Genomic DNA, 17,220 nt, shown 5'->3' with positions numbered 1-17,220 from the left:
CATGCATGTGTGTACAAGCAGGCGTTGGGCAGAGGGAGAAGGAGAGAGAGAATCCTAAGCAGACTCCTACCTGAGGCAGGACCCTGAGATCATGACCTGGATGAAATCAAGAGTCAGACATTTAACTGACTGAGCCACCCAGGTGCCCCTAGAATTTAATTTTTGTGTAGGATAAGATTCTGATTTAGAATTAATTGTGGACCAGAAAAATCTAAGGATGAACTATATATAATTTTATGATTGTTTATTAATAATCTTTTTAATAAAATTAGGCTCTTGAGAATTATGCTTTCTCACATTTGGTCATTTTGAAAGTAATACAAGTTTTGAATGAAACTAGAACACTTATTCTGTCCCTTTTGAAGTTTTTTTAAAAATAGTAAATACTAGTATTACTGATTTTTAATAGTCCATGGAATGATTTTTAGATTAAAAATGAAAATAGTATATGAGAAATTTGGAAGGTATTTAACTTAAAAATTTAGTGTTAGGTGTATTTGAGTTTGACAGCACAGCTTACTCTCTGAAGAAAATTATATTTGGCAAGATTTCTTTCTCTTTAGTTTTCCTGTTTTTCTCCATTTTTATGGTTCTAATCTATATAGATTATAATATTCAAATAATCCAAATATAATCAACTTGTATATTTTAAAGTAATTCAGATAGTTGTCCTTTAATATGTTTAAATAACTGTATTATTAAGCATTAAGTGTGTGCTGAATACAAGAATAGATTAACTGAATTGTATTTTTCATTGCAGCAAACACTGCTCATAATGGGAAAGTTAATGGCTTATGTTTTACAAGTGATGGGCTTCATCTCCTTACTGTTGGTACGGATAATCGAATGAGGCTCTGGAATAGTTCCAATGGAGAAAACACACTAGTAAGAGATTTTAAATATCTCCAACTTTTTTTTTAATCTACACCCAATGTGGGGTTTGAACTCATAACCCTGCGATCAAGAGTCGCATGCTCTACTCATTGAACCAGCCAGGTGCCCCTCTAATCTTTTGAATATATATTTAAAAAATGGATCTGTTAAATACACTTGGTGTCCTTTTGTAGATTTAACTCTTTTCTTGTCTCTGTATCCCAGTTTTCTTTTTATATTTTTCCATTATGTGAACTAATAACTCTCAACACAGGATAGCCCACCCTACCACGCCCCCACCACACTCTCCACTTAGTGGAGAATTATTGCTCTACTGTGCATAATGTGAGCGTGCTGTATTTCTCAGGTATGTTGGAGAAGAATAAAAGATTGAGAAGAACTGATACAAATTAAACATATAAAGATAGTCAAATTCTATACTATATATGACTTGTAAACAAAATCTAAATGAATGTTATAGTACCAGAACATATTGTAGTTTAATACTGGAGTAAATATGTTTTAGATGTGCTAGAGTCTTATGAGGTATTTAATTTCTAACACTTTTTAAAAATTTATGTTATGGTCCTTACCAGGTGTACTTGTGGTTTAATAACATTTGGAATAAGCTAATAAGTTTGTAATTTGGTGGTAATATTAATAGCTAATATTTATTAAGTGCTTATGTGTCAGATACTGTGTTAATTAACATACAACATGTGCATATAGGGTCTTATTTAATCATCGAATCAATACTGTGAAGGTAGTTACTGTTATAATACCCATTTTACACATGAGGAAATGCTCATGCTTAGAGCTTCCAAGTACCCAGCTCTCACATGTAGTAGAATATACTGTGATCATCATTTCATGGAATGAAGGAAAAATAACTTACAACAGTGTGGCATAGTGGTTTTTGATTAGTGCAGTCTAGATTTAGTTTCTGATTCTGTAATTTGCTATCCCAAAGACCTTGATCAAAATACTTAACCTTTCTAAATGTTTTCTTTTTGTGTATTAATGCTGACTAGCTCATAGTATTGTTTTGAGTATTACATGAAATAACACATGTTAAACATTAAGCACATTGTCTGATATTTACAGCAAATGTTGGCATTCAGTAAATATTACCTGTCATTATTATCATGCTGATCATGGTTGGGCAATAAAATATGCTGCCTTGTGATGGAATCTCTGTGTCACTATAGGTATTAATTTAGTGACTAGATGTATATATTTCCTGGAACAGTAAAAGGGATTCATAAGATAAGGGGTTGGATTTGCCATCATCCTTATCCAAAGTCCCATGTCTTCCTCCACTCAAAATCTTTTCAAATCCTATACATACCACCTTTAAGACATCATAGCCAAAAGTGGCCTCTCCTCTACAGTACTTTAATAATAATATACATCATGTTATTTATTATACATTGGTAAGCATACATAGTCATAAAGTGGGAACCTTAGACAATCAGCTTGTATAACATATGACACATAGCATTAGCGAATGATAGGTCCTTCCTTTCCTTAATCTGTTATTAGAATTTTATTTCAAAGGTACTGAAAAGATCCTGATGATTTTGAGCCACAAGTGATTTGATCACAGCAGTGATTTACATAGATTAATAGGACTGTAAGTTGCAGGATGGAGTGGGGATGCCTAAGGACGAAGACAAGAGTTAGAGAGGCAGTTCAATATTCATACCTCATTTAATACTTTCTACTTCATATTTGGGAAAGAATATGGTAGAGTGGAAAGAACTCAGGCCTTATAGCTAGGTCCTCTGATAAATGGGAATAAGGTCATCACAGTCTAGCAGTTCAAAATTTTTCTAGCAAGAGCAGAGAATTTCTAGTTGAGATGTTTGTTTTTTCTCCATTCCCCCCCACTGTCATTCTACAAATAGTTACACATACAGGATCAAAAGATGCAAATATATGGGAATTAATAAATCTAGGGACTTATTGGATAGCTTTAAAGTTCTAGGTCTCTCATGTGCATTATTTTATCTGATTTTTCATAGTAACTTTGGTAAATGATCCTATTTCTATTTAATAGATTATAAAAATGAAACTCAGAGGCTAAGTCATTCATTACTCGTAAGAGGCAAAAGAGTAGAGAAGAAAAAGGTGGGTGGGGAGTGGAGTGGGTTTCTACAAACCAAGTCTACCAAATTTAAGTTTAATATTTCAATGTTTCATTCTACCACTGCTACAGTGGGATAGCTGAATGCACATGCTCATTTCCGTCACGTGTTAACCCGAAGGGTGGGTAAGGCAAGTGTAGTGTCCACGATGATCAGCATATATCCATTTGGGCCTCAGTATTTGTTTGTTTATATATATATATATATATATATATATATATATATTTTGAAGATTTTATTTATTTATTTTAGAGAACGCAAGCAGGGGGAGAGGGGGAGAGAGAGAGACTCTGCTGAGCGCAGAGCCCAATGCCCAGCTTGATCTCACAACACTGAGATCATGACCTGAGCCAAAATCAAGAGTCGGGCACTTAGCTGACTGAGCCACCCAGGCGCCCCTGTGTATGTATATTTATAAATATACACACACACACTCTCCCAACCTGACCTTTACAAAAAGAGAAAAAGGTAAATCACTGTCTGTCTAAACTCTAGTGTTAGCCATAGTATTGGGAGTGTTGGTGATCTTCCTGCTCATAATTCTCAAATGTTTAGCTACTGGTTTTACACCTACCCTAAACTACTTAATCTAAATAATCAACAGGAAGTAAACTTCACTTCCAATTTCTTTTGCCCAAAGCTTCTCAGACTGATGAGCCTTTAGACCACCTAGGGATTTTATTAAAATGAAGATTCTTGTTCAGTAGGATTGGGATAGGACCTGGAAATTTCCTTTTCGAACTGTGGAGGATATGGTGATATTGGGCTTGCATCTTTGGCATACAGGTGCAGAATTTTTATTTTTGTCCTAAAAATGTAATTATAGAAAGTTACAGTTGTATACTCACTATTTGTGTTCTGTGCTTTTTTTATACTTAGTTTTTATCCTTATTTCCTGCATAATTTTCATAATTATGATTTTAATTACTATATAAACTATAGCATTATTGTAACATTATTAGGGATTTACATCTATTTTTAGTTATTTTCCCATTCTAGATAATGCTGCATTGAATTCCTCTGGGCATATAGCTTTTTGGTGTTTAATTATTTCCCTAAGATAAAATCCCAGGAGTAATTAATTACTAGGTCAAGGAGTAAGAATAACTTTCTTGTGTAATGGGTACAAAGTTTCAGTTTTGCAGGATGAAAAGAGTTCTGGAGACTGAGGATGCTGAAGGCTACACAACAATGTGAATTAATGTCACTTAAGTGTACACTTAAATATGGTTAAGATGGCAAATTTTATGCTGTGTGTATTTTACCACAATTAAAAGTGTTTTAAAATAAGAAGAGAATTATTCCCTCCTCAAAAAAGAATGTATCTTGTTGCATAATAAATCATTTGGCCTTTTAGAAGTAATGACCAAATTACAGTGCCACTAGCATGTTACCTCACTTGTAACAGTATTCACTGTCTCAAGGTTTCTTGAAATTTTTTGCTGAATGGTCTAAAATGATTATTTAAGGTTGTCTTAATTTGCATTTTATTTCTAGCCTGGCTTAAATGTAAACGTTTGCTTTTGTGGATTTCTTTACTATTTGTATTTTCCTCTTATGTGAAACATATATTTATGTCATTGACCCTTGTTTCTTTCTGTTAGGACCTTGATCGTTTTCTTTAGATTTAATACAGCCCTTTCCATAGTATGTTATAATATTTTAAGTAAATATTTCTTCTAGTCTTTGTTGTCTTTTAAATTCAGATTTAAGAAATGAGTAATGTTATGATTTTACATCCTACAGGTAAACTATGGAAAAGTTTGTAATGATAGCAGAAAAGGACTGAAATTCACTGTCTCCTATGGCTGCAGTTCAGAATTTGTTTTTGTACCATATGGTAGCACCATTGCTGTTTATACAGTTTACTCAGGAGAACAGATAACAATGCTTAAGGGACATTATAAAAGTGTTGACTGCTGTGTATTCCAATCTAATTTCCAGGTGAGAATGATCCTTAAGGGAATTTAAAATGTTCAGGTAACTAGCTTGCCAGACTAGTTATTTATGAAAGAGTAAATTTGATTTCAGTCTGAGGAATTACACTTGTAATCCACATTTGAGCTAGGGTTTCTTTCTTTCTTTTCTTTTCTTTTTTTTTTTAAGATTTTATTTATTCATTTGAGAGAGAGAGACAGAGAGAGTACAAGCAGAGGGAAAGGCAGAGGGAGAGGGAGAAACAGACTCCCCCATGAATCGGGAGCCCGACGTGGGGCTCCATCCCAGAACCTGGAGATTGCGACCTGAGCCAAAGGCAGACGTTTAACCATCTGAGCCACCCAGGCACCCTTAGGGTTTCTTTAACAGAGGATTATACAGGATAAAGTTTCAGATAGTAGAGGATATTTGTATGAATCAATACAATACTGTGCAACTTGACTGAGATAAATTCTTTCTTCTGCTTATGGGCTCCATTTATTTACCAGATGAAAATCTCTAGCAAATTAAAATAATGTCTTGCAGTCATCTTTTGGGAAAAGATGGAATACATGTGTCTAATCTCAAAATACAGTTTTTGTATCTTGATTTATATATGTGTGAGTCTGTCTCAGATTTTATTTCTTCTTTATTTCCTGTCAGTGGCTAATCAGTTTACTTTTGAGTTGATGCAACTTACACGATACCTTAAATACCTATGGCTTTTGTTTGTTTCACATCCTGACCTTTCTCTTTCATCTTACCAACAGAGCAGATTATTTTTTTCAGAGAATATTGGCAAAAATTACTTCATGTGTTCCTTTAAATGAGTCTCTAATATAGCAAGACTGTTGGTATTTTCTGTATTTTGTAGGTAAAGAAAATGAGGTTCATGAGAGGTAGATACTGATAGTATAAAAACTATGGATTATTAGAGCTAGGAAGGACTTCATTCACCTGGTGAAGTTCTTAATCATTTATTCATTAATGCTAATTACTTAATTTGCATCTGACACTACAGTAAGATATACAGTACTTATTTTTCAGCCAGCGCACATCTGTATGGTAACAGCCATTATTAAAATATTCAATACATATTTTACTCTTTGCTAAATAGCTGTTGCACCAAGCCCTCTAAGATGCCTCTAGCTTCACCCCCTTTCCTGAGGCCTCCTAGATTACACCTCAACCCAGCACCTAAGAGGGACCATCAGGACCCTGCTCCCACTCTATGGCTGTTACGTCTGCTGATCAGTCAGTACCCTGATGTACTAGTTGTTAAATATTTTTAGTATTACTTCTGGGAGAAGAAGACTAAAACACCAGAGAAGTGACATGCATTGCCTCAAACCTGCAAGTAGGTATTCACAGAGCGTGGTTATCTATTCAAAGAAATTCTTGGAATACTGTACCTCTTCTCCTTATGTAGAGTCAGAGACACAGCCAAGATTTTAAACCAGATATCCTGACTATAAAATCTTTCTACCAAATCAGAATTCCTAACTCGTGTTCCTAGAATAGATTAAAAGTATGCCAAATACTGATTCCCATCAGCCCCTGGAATAGCCGAGACAAGCCGGTCACAGCCAGAAACCTGGGCCAGTTGCCTCCTGACAAATCCCATTTCTCTAGGTGCTACATACTCAGATTTGAATCACTGTACTACATCAGACAGCTTCCAGCTCTTATCCCATTATATCCATTATGATTTTTGAAAAGGAAAATAGTTCTAAGTCTCAAAAGCGAAATAGGGTAGTACTTTGCATCCACTTAGCAGAACTCCTTTTCAAATTAAATATTACACAATTCACAATGTGAAAACAAAATTGATAGTTATACTAGTTCTATCATAACTATAAAACTCTAACAAGATATACCTAACATCAAAATAAATAATGATGATACTGGATTATAACACATTGACTAAAATAAGGATCCATGAATTCATTCAGGTATAAGTAAGGAAACTAATAAATTGAAAGTCTAATGAGTGGGATATTTACATAGTCCCAAAGTACCTCCCTACAAAATATTAATTACAAAGGTAAAATGTATAATTTTACCTTGAAGAAGTCTGGCATACATCACCTCAGTCAAATGATCAAAGTACACGATATTCCTTCAGTGATAATCCTGACAAAGATGCATAACTCAATTCAATCATGAGGAAACAAAACTTGAAGGGCTTTCTACACAATAACTGGTATGTGGCTTCAAAACTGTCAAGGGCAGGAAGGCCAAGGGCAGACTGAAGAACAGTTCCAGATTGAAGGAAGGTTAGGAGACATGACAACTAAGTGCAGCTATGATTTTAATCTGGACCCTTTTTCTATAAAGGACATTTATTCAGACAATTGGTGAAATTTGAATGGAGTCTAAGAATTAGCTGGCAGTAATATACCCTTGTGAATTTTTTTTATTTTGTTCGATGCACTGTATTTGTATGAGAGTGTCCTTGTTCAAAGGAAATATACACTCAACCATTCAAGAGTGATAAGACTCATATTGTCAACTTAGTCTCTTATGTTGAGATTTTTTGTTAAATTTCCCAAATGAATACCTAAATTTATCCCAAAATCTTTAATACTCAATTCAAATCCCTCCATTTACCTTAAGTCCTTATTAGTCATTCTAGTTTAAGTGCTGTCTCTTGTAAGCTCTCTTTCTTGAACATCCACAGAATTTCCTTTGTCTCCATCATTGTGGCTGTACTCAACCACAAATTGCCTTGTAAGCTTATCTAAGTTATCTTGGAGGTGTGTGTGTGTGTGTGTGTGTGTGTGTGTGTGTGTGTGTGTCTATATTGTCGTAGAAAATTAAATTGCTCAAGGGCACTGAACATTTGAAAATATCTTTGCATCATCCACAGTTAATGTAACTATATATTCAAGATTAAACGATACAGTCTGTACAGTTTTGTTCCCTTCAGGAAGTTTGATATAACTAAATCAAATTTAATATTTTTACATCTATATTTCCTATAAATAACTTTATAATCTTAATTTTTCTTTATTTAGAACCTTTATTTTTTTTTTAGAAAAATACTAATTGTACCATACTTCAAATTTTGTGAGATGAACAGAATTGAAAGTAAATATTTGCATAGCAGAGCAGGAAAAAACTTCACTATTAGAAATGTTTGGGGGCGCCTGATGGCTCAGTCGGTTAAGCGTCCGACTCTTCATCTCAGCTCAGATCTTGATCTCAGGATTGTGAGTTCAAGCCCCATGTTGAACATGTTGAAAAACAAAATGTTTATGTAGAAATACAGAAATAAATCTGTGTGGAAAAAACCACTTAGTTGCTCATAGTTTTACAGCCGATTATCATTTTGCTGTGTTTTCTTTTTAGACTTTTTTCTTTTACATAGATTTTTCTTTTTTTTAATTGACCTCATGTTTTACATCTTGCTTTTTTCCTTCACATGATGACTCTGTGGTTCATAGCCTTCTCTTTTCTCTTGACATTGAGTATTTTCCCATGTTATTAAAAATTCTTAAAAAATGAATTTAATGATTATATGACTCCCATACAATGAGTGCAACATAAATTTATAGACAAATCATTACCCTACTTTTGGACAATTATTTCCATATTTTGTTATTTTAAATATAATACTGCTGATATCCTTGAATTTCATACATGTCTTTGTCAAGACTTCTTAGAAACACATACAGAAACTTTTGACATGTATCAAGATTCTGTTCTGCATAGATATACCAATTTATATCCTCTTTATATGAGAGTATCTATTTCACTGCTTCATAGGAATGTTTTTAGTACTAGGCAATATAACATATTCCTCAAGTTTTGGGGATGGAAATGAACATTGCTCAGCCGTGTGTAAATAGCATATTCATAAATACATTGACATAGACTGTGCATCAGCCCAAACTTCCCCTTATTAAATAAACTTCTCACTAAGCATGGCATATGGATGTAAAAGCTCTTCTGTTGAATAACAGCCTGTTAGACAGCTGTGAGCTAAATAATATTTTTTGTGAAGTTCTGGCCTATTTTAGCTAGAACTCATATGGGTTTTTTATTGATGTCTTTCTTAAAACTCAGTTATTGACAGAGAAGGACAGACTCTTGATTCCATCTTTTTTTTTTTTTTCCTAGTCTGACACTTGAAATAAATGGATACTGTGACTGATTAAAAAAATCACTAGGTGGTTGAATCTTTTTGTAAAATTTCCAGGTTAGCAAGCTCTAGCATATACTAATGATATTTTAAAATATAAAACAAAGCTTTATTGCATTTTAAGCAAACAAAAGATATCTGCTCAGTTTCTTTGGGGAGTAGAAATAGAATTAATCTAATTGCTCTAATGTAAGAATTAGTCCTTTAAATGATGTATTCGTTTCAGATTGGCACCAGCTTTAAACTGACCCAAAATTACATCTTTATTTTCTATGTTATAGGAACTTTATAGTGGTAGCAGAGACTGCAATATACTTGCTTGGATACCATCCTTATATGAACCAGTTCCTGATGAGGAGGAGGTAAATATTATTTACACAAATTACACAGTGACTTTCAAATCATAAAGAAAATAGTTTTATTAATTTACTTTATATGAGAGAGACCTTTTTTTAAAGATTTCTTCATTTGAGAGAGAGAGAGCACAAGTGGGGTGGGGCAGGGGGAGGCAGAGGGAGAGGGAGAATCGGACTCCCCACTGAGCAGGGAGCCTGTTGCAGGGCTTGATACCAGGACCTAGAGATCATGACTTGACCAGAAGGCAGACGGTTAACCATCTGAGCCGCCCAGGTGCCCCATGACAGAGACTGGCTGTTTTCAGATTGTGAAAATAGTTTCCCTATTATAACACATTTGAAAATCCAGAAAAATATTGAAAGAACAACTTAAATTTCTAAAGTTGGATTACTATTAACACTTTCGTTTACTTCATTCTTGTTTTTTCCTATGCATATATGTTTGTTTAAACATAGTTAATATGCTTGGACACACAACTTGGCATCCTACTTTATTAACTTAATAATAAACCTTCTTCCCTTTCATTAATAACTATTTGTAAATTTGTTTTTAATAACCTAGCATGCTGTCAATTATATATCACAGTTTACTTAAATATTTACCTATTTGGAGACATTTTTTTGATCACTATAAACAAAATAAGGTAACTATTTATAAATTACTTATATTTCTGATTGCTTATTTGGATAGATTCCTAGAAGTAGATTTTATCTCTTGAGTTATCACATATGACATTTTTAAGGTTTTTTATTCACACACTTGAATTTTACCAATTTACAGTCCTCTGTCAGCAGTCTGTTAGTGCCTATTTTAGATGTAAATTGATACAAATATGACCTATGGCCATGGGAATAAAGAGCCTTAAAAATGTGGTAAACAAAGATGAATAAGACATGCCCCCTGGTCTTAAGTAGTGGCCTCTGTATTTTTTTACTTCTGTGTTACACTGTCTAAAGGTGCTATCTTTCCCACCAAAGATTATTTTACTAAGCACTGTGAATCATCCATATTTATCTTAATTTCTAGGATATAAAAAGTCAAATGTCTAAAAACCAATATTTATGTATATAATTTTTTAAAGTTGGAAATATAAATAATGCAGTTAGAAACACCTTGAGTTAATCTTACTCAGGTCTCGGTGTAAAAGTAAAGCATCTTACATGGAGATGAAAAGTATTGGTAAAGCAAGTTTAATATTCTAAAAACATTTTTCACATATTTAGTTCCTTTGTGAAAACATGACTGTCCAAAACCACATGGAAATGAGTTTTTGTAGGGGTGGTTGATACCATTTAGCAGCTATTGACAGAATCTATTTCATACCTAGATATGCAACTGCTGTGGTTTACTGCAGTGTAAAGCCTGTGACTTATTTTTCTTTTGTCCCTAATCCAAATAAAAGAGAGAAAACACATAATGGTAAATCTTCAAGCAGCTGGCCAACGGCTGTATGAATATTTTCAGATTTCATCACGTGTAATTTGGTTTATTATGGCTGTGATTAGTTTTGGTGTACAGCTGCATTATATGACAGAATATTCTTCTGTAGAAGCTCAGTATGGTAAAATACTTTGGCTCAGCCATTTATTTGCATTATTTAATTACTGTGTCCTGCTGTTTAGGAATTACTCTATGCAATAAATCCAAGTTAAAACATTATAAAAAAAAAAAAAGGACCCCTCGAGGCTATGTTAGGAAGTATAACAATCACCAAATGAAAACAATAAAAATAAATTAAAAGTAAATCTATGACTTACATATGGAGAAAGGTATTAGAGGAAAACTAAATTGCTTAATTTATAAAGATAGTCTGTGACTCTGATGTTTTATTTATTTCTTACAATGTAGTTATAGTGATAGTTTGAACTCCTCATCTAGAAGAACTTTTGCATATGGGAAACTAAACGGAACAAGTAGAAAAGCAAATAGAGATACACAAAAAACAAGTTATCTTTATATTTAAGTTTTAGAGGTATAAAACCTTATCTTTTAAAATGTACTGTTTATACGCTTTAAAATAGCCATCATTCTCATAAAATGGTATGGGCTAAAATTATTTTCACAAAATTTTAGTTTGAAAGATTCCTTTGAATGTAGGTAGAACATGAATGAGATCATGGTATAGATCCAAGAGGAGAAGTCTGCACCAGACCCTACTCCTTACATGTATATTTACTATTTAACTCATATTTAGAAGTTTTTTAGGGGCGCCTGGGTGGCTTAGTCAGTTAAGCCTGTGGCTTAGGTCATGATCCTGGGTTCCTGGGATTGAACCCCACGTCAGGCTCTCTGCTCAGTGGGAAGTCTGCTTCTCCCTCTCCCTTTGCCCTACTCATGCTCTCTCTCGCTCTCCTTCTCTCTTAAATAAGTAAATAAAATCTTGAAAAAAAAAAGTGCTTTTATCTCAGCTATCAAATAAGTGATGCTGCAGTTTCCCAGAAGTGTGCAGGAACACATTTCAAAACAAAACACGCACATACATGCACACACATTCAGTCTTCAGTTTCAGGTAAACTAAATAATAATCATACTGGTAACTGGGTTTGAATTCCTGTTCTGCCATCCATTGTGGACTGAGGACAAGTTTATGGTATCTCCAAATACCAGATCGTCAAGCAAAATTGTTCTTTAGTTTCCTTTCAAATCTACCCTTGAGATGAGATTTACTTCCCCATCAACCAAGATATAATCCCTTAGTGGTATTTCTTCTGATAGCCAAGATAAAGTGGGAATTTAGTCCTACTGTAAGAAATTGAAAAGCACTGGATGATAGGGACAGGTTTTATGTTCTTTAAGCATAAATCTATATATTTAATTGGCAGGCTGTTTTATTATATTCTGAGGACTCTGCCTTCCTTTTGCCCTCTTTTCTTAAAACTTGGTCATGGTCAAGGCAAGCCTATATAACTCCTAATCACCTTTTCCTTCTTGAGACCTATAGGGCAGCTACATTATAGTTTAAATCTGACCTCTCACCAAGAATCTTACTTTATTTTGATAGTCACACAATACATAGCTGTTGTATTTACCACTTGGTAGATATGTGCAGTTGACCCTTTAACAACGAGGGTGCTGGCATCCACCCCCATGCAATCAGAAATCCTTATGTAACTTTCGACTCCTCCATAACTTAACCAGTAATAGCCTACTATTGACAGGAAGACTTACCCATAACATAAACAGTCAATTAACATATATTCTGTATATGTATTTTATACTGTATTTTTACAATAAAGTAAGCTAGAGAAAAGAAAATGTTATTAAGAAAAGCATAAGGAAGGGAAAATACATTTACAATACCGTACTGTATTTATCAAAAAAAAATCTGCATTTAAGTGGATCCACGAAGTTCAAAGCCATGTTGTTCAGGGTCAGCTGTAATCATTTGCTGACACAGACAGCCCTATTTTGTTCCTGTAGAGACTTCCCAGTAATTAACAGTAAGGAATTTAGAATATATCAAGATATATATGTGGTAGATGTAAGGGTTGGTGTTGTTCTTCCTTCCCATTATTTGGGCCTGGACTAGATCCATTCTAAATCATGCTTCTCTATCTCCATAACATTTACAACTGTCTCTCAATAGAACAGACAACCTGGTGAGGTTCAAGCATAGAAAGGATGTCCACTAGGAAGAGATGTTATAGAGAAAATTTAAGTGATGGTAGTTCCACTTCATCTGTGGGTCTCAAACGGTAATATGGCTACCACATCTATATACAACATTCTTACAGTAGCTTTTAATTACAAGTGTTTTTTTGTGACTTTTTAGCAATAAAATGTAACTGTAAAAATCGTACTATAATGCATTTATAGTGTTATCCTTTATTACTATAAACAGTAAAATTTATAATATTTGTGTATTAGTATAGTATTTATCAAAATTTATCAATAGTTCATTTCAATTTTCACATAATTATTTTGGTTTCTTTGCTCACTGTAGCAACAATAATTTACAACAAAATATAATTTTTCTTCTTTCTTAAGCCTTCAGATGAAATTCAAATGTTTAATAGGTTACATATTGGGCTTCCATAGTGTAGTTAGGAGGCATGACCTTTGTGTGGCTTATCCACACTCAGGGACATTTTTGGGAGATATCTAAGGCAGAGTTAAAGGCTTCTAAAGATAGAGTAAGGGAGAGGAATCACCTAACCCCCAAGGACAATACATCTTTTTTTTTTTTAATTTTAATTCCAGTATAGTTAACATAGAGTGTTATGTTAGTTTCAGGTGTACAATATAGTCACTCAGCAACAATTCTGTACAGTGAACATTGGATGAAAAATAAACAGACTTTGCTGTGGTACAGTCATTGATTGCAGATCAGTGGACTGCTGCTAGAAATAAGTGAATAATTAGCTGATGTTTGGTAATAGTTTTTTATCTAGACATTTGAGATGCAATGGAATTTTGTTTCTACCACTAAGTCATGATAGCCAACATTAAGTTTTAATAATGGTGCCAATAGCGGGCATTCGGTTTAGTAATAGATTCTGATCTATAGCTTTAATAGCCATAAGAAATACTTAAATTAATATGTCCTTTCCAACTATCCTGGGTGATATTGGGGAATTTACTGGAAGTTCACACTTTCTCTACTGTTATCATTGTTTAAATTTTAAGATTCTACGTCATCATATTAAAAAGGCAGTGAACATGCTTAGACACGGGTTCCTCTTAACATAAAACATTGCTGAATGTTGTAAAAGGCAATATATAAGGTAATATATAAGTGGTCTTGGTGCTAATACACTGTTGGATTCGGGGTCTGAACACACTTGTAGCATATGTAAAAGCTGCTCAATAAGAAGCAAATCTGGCTCAGAATGACCAGGTACTCAAAAAAATGAGACCATCTTAAAGCCCTTTAGTCACTTGCCAGAGAATAAGAAGGTAGCCATACAAAAAGCTTCCTCAGAAAGTGAATTGATTTGAAATGCCACAAATAATTAAAATTCCTCTAGTTGTTGACTACTTTTCTTAGGTAGGGCTCTAAAGTTGTAAGAATATTGTGATGTTTTGTTATTTTAAATAAACACACCATCCAAGTGCATGTTATCTTTCAAAGAAATCTCCCTGGAAAACCTGTAGGCTAATGACAAACATGTTACCATTTTTGACATATTTTTCATGTACTTGGGAACTGCTTTACTAGCTATGAAAAAATAAATAAGTAAACCTCACTACTTAATAACTCAAAGTAGTTTTTGGACCAAAAATGGTGTTATTCAGTTTGATGAACATCTTATTCCCGATATATGGATAATTTGCGTATTTATAGTCAGGTCCGTCCAAACAATAAAAAGTTGCCAACATTAGTATCTTGGGCTGTCAGGTCAGACTATAAACCTGAGTCCAGTCTTAGCCACGTGGATGTTAATGTGCAGCCTTCTCCAGGTAATTCCAAAGAGTTGCATTTCTGCATCATGATCAGAATGGCAATAGCTGATCATTTGTGTGTGTGTGTGCGCACGCGTGTGTGTATAGATGCATTTTATGTATGTGTTTTTGAAGGAAGCAGGTAATTGGATAAATTCTGGCTTGTCTATTTAAAAGGAAGTTACATTGTCTTACACTCTATGTAGGGTGTTTGTTACATTACTTTTGTTTTGAATTAGCAATTATATTACTTTCAAAATAATGTAATTGCTCTTCATTTGATAGATTTCATAACTATGTTATGAACCTAAAATTATGAGGTAAAATAATCAAATTTTCCTTTTTTGTCCCTTTTTTTAGCCTACAACCAAGTCACAATTAAATCCAGCATTTGAAGACGCGTGGAGTAGCAGTGATGAGGAAGGATGATTCTCAATCCTGAGTACCTTTGTGTCTCTATTGATGAAACTTTTAAAATGGGACTGTTTTTTGTTGTTATTGTTTTCTTCCTATGTGATGACAACTAAATTAGCCCTGAATTTGGGTGGTTTTTTTCACCCATGTTTTAAAATGAGGGTAGTATTTGCATGAAATCCTGAAGCAGACTTTTATATAGTTTATTTAATCAAAAGTGTCTCCTTGATCCCAGTTGTTGTGGCCTGGGGCATCCCCTATTGTTATAGTACTCTCTCTATACTGAAAGCTCTATATTGAGACAGGTCCTGGCAACAGCCCCCGCTCCCCCGGCCCTCTCATGTGGACCTTGAGCACATTGTGTGAACTGTAAGATGCAGTCTCAGAGGATGAGTGAGTAAAGGTTATCAGCACTGACTTTCTCAGACTGTTAGCATCCAATTTTTAAATTCTTTTTTATTCATGCATTCAGTTTTTGCAATGATTTCATTAAGCCGACCATTATCTAGCTTTAATTAAATATTTTTGGACTCAGTCCAAAAAGTGTGTATCACAGAAGGTTTTAACCTAAGGAAAATCCCATGTTTTCTTTATTTTAATGTGTTAGAGGGTAGTTTGTACTCATGCTTGAACTCCTTTTCTGTGAATCTTGTTAAGATGTGACCAAGTCCTGTTTCATTCATTAAAGCAGAAAATGCCCTGGCAGGAAATCTGGCTCAACATGAAATGTTGCCACAAAATTTCTATTTTATTGTCTACTCTTCTTGTATAATAACCCACAAATGATTATCATGAAGCTAATCTTAACTCCCTTTCTTTCTGATTCTTATCAGTAGGAGACTAGGAAAAGAGGTTTTTGTAGCTTGAACAAGTGTATAGTCATTGAGTTTTTAAGGGTGTGTTAGGCCTCATATCAGACCTTTCTGGCCAAATGTTTAACATATGTTTACTTTATAGTTGATTTTCTTAAGCTCTGACCAATACACTGTCACTTCTTCCCCCTCACGTTGGTGAGGATGCTTATGATCTTTGAGAATGCTATAGAAATTGGATTTTTTTTTAATTTAAAAAGAAGACTTCCTCTAAGCTGCAAATAACTATATTGCTTCTTTCTAGTTATATAAACATACATGCTGATTGTAAGTAATTCAAACAACATTAAAACTTACAAAAGAATATAATGGTCATTTGGAATCATATCACCCTAAGGTAATAACTACTATTATTTTGGTGGCCATTCTTCCATGCATCTTTTTATGACATAATTTTACATAATGGGGTGTTTGGCTTGCTGTTGCTCTCATGGAAATTCCTGTCCTCCCACATCAGCACCTCCCTCCCCATCCAACAATCCACAGTATTAACCACATATGCAACAGTGCATGTAATTAACCAAGTATAGTGTTCCTTCACATTACAATCCTATATGGACCTACATAGACATAGATGGAGAAATATTTTTATTTTGCAAAAATTGAATATATACAGTCTGTCTTGATTTTATTTTCCAGTTATAGCTAATAGAAATCTGTCATTTGGTATAAATAAGTGTGTTGTCTCTGTTTTTATTTTCTGTATTCTTGATACTCTAGCCTTTGGAGTCTTCATGCTGGTGATACTGCCCCTCCTAGGACTAGCTAATTCCTAGAGATAACAGAGGACTTCCTTGGGAGCATGCCTTTGATACACAAACCAACCAATCCAGAGTCCATACCCCCAATCCTCATACACCAAGGCAATATTCTCCCTGCCCTAACTCACTCCAGGGCTACCCCTATGTGCCAGAGTCTACTGAAATTATTCAAACTATCCAGTGCTAAACTTACTCAGTGTACTTACCCTTCCTCATTCAGTCCTTCCCATGAAAACTCCAGTAAAGGCTCTGAGCCATGCTGTGCCCTTCCCTTTGAAAGGTGGACTCCTGACCATCCCTGGTCCTTCCCCTGTGGCCCTAAATAGCATGATATGCCTTGTCTTCTGTTTTTA

At 34.3% G+C, this 17,220-nt stretch overlaps 1 protein-coding gene across 6 annotated transcripts in view; it reads left to right on the top strand.

The window, feature by feature from the left end:
- ERCC8 (ERCC excision repair 8, CSA ubiquitin ligase complex subunit) overlaps window positions 1-16,782 on the top strand; it is a 51,764-nt gene extending 34,982 nt beyond the window's left edge. For 5 of the 6 annotated variants that reach the window (XM_034656270.1, XM_034656268.1, XM_034656267.1 and 2 more), the window contains 4 exons: window positions 761-885; window positions 4,767-4,964; window positions 9,363-9,443; window positions 15,181-16,782. In XM_034656270.1, coding sequence (XP_034512161.1) covers window positions 761-885; window positions 4,767-4,964; window positions 9,363-9,443; window positions 15,181-15,249 — 473 coding nt within the window. In that variant the 3' untranslated portion in view covers window positions 15,250-16,782. The remainder of the gene's footprint in view (window positions 1-760; window positions 886-4,766; window positions 4,965-9,362; window positions 9,444-15,180) is intronic. The other variant, XM_034656269.1, reaches the window with a different exon arrangement.
- The last annotated feature ends 438 nt before the right edge of the window (window positions 16,783-17,220 follow it).

This window comes from Ailuropoda melanoleuca, chromosome 3, assembly GCF_002007445.2.
Source record: "Ailuropoda melanoleuca isolate Jingjing chromosome 3, ASM200744v2, whole genome shotgun sequence".
In the NCBI taxonomy this organism is placed as follows: Eukaryota; Metazoa; Chordata; class Mammalia; order Carnivora; family Ursidae; genus Ailuropoda; species Ailuropoda melanoleuca.
This window is presented reverse-complemented; position numbering and strand designations above follow the sequence as displayed.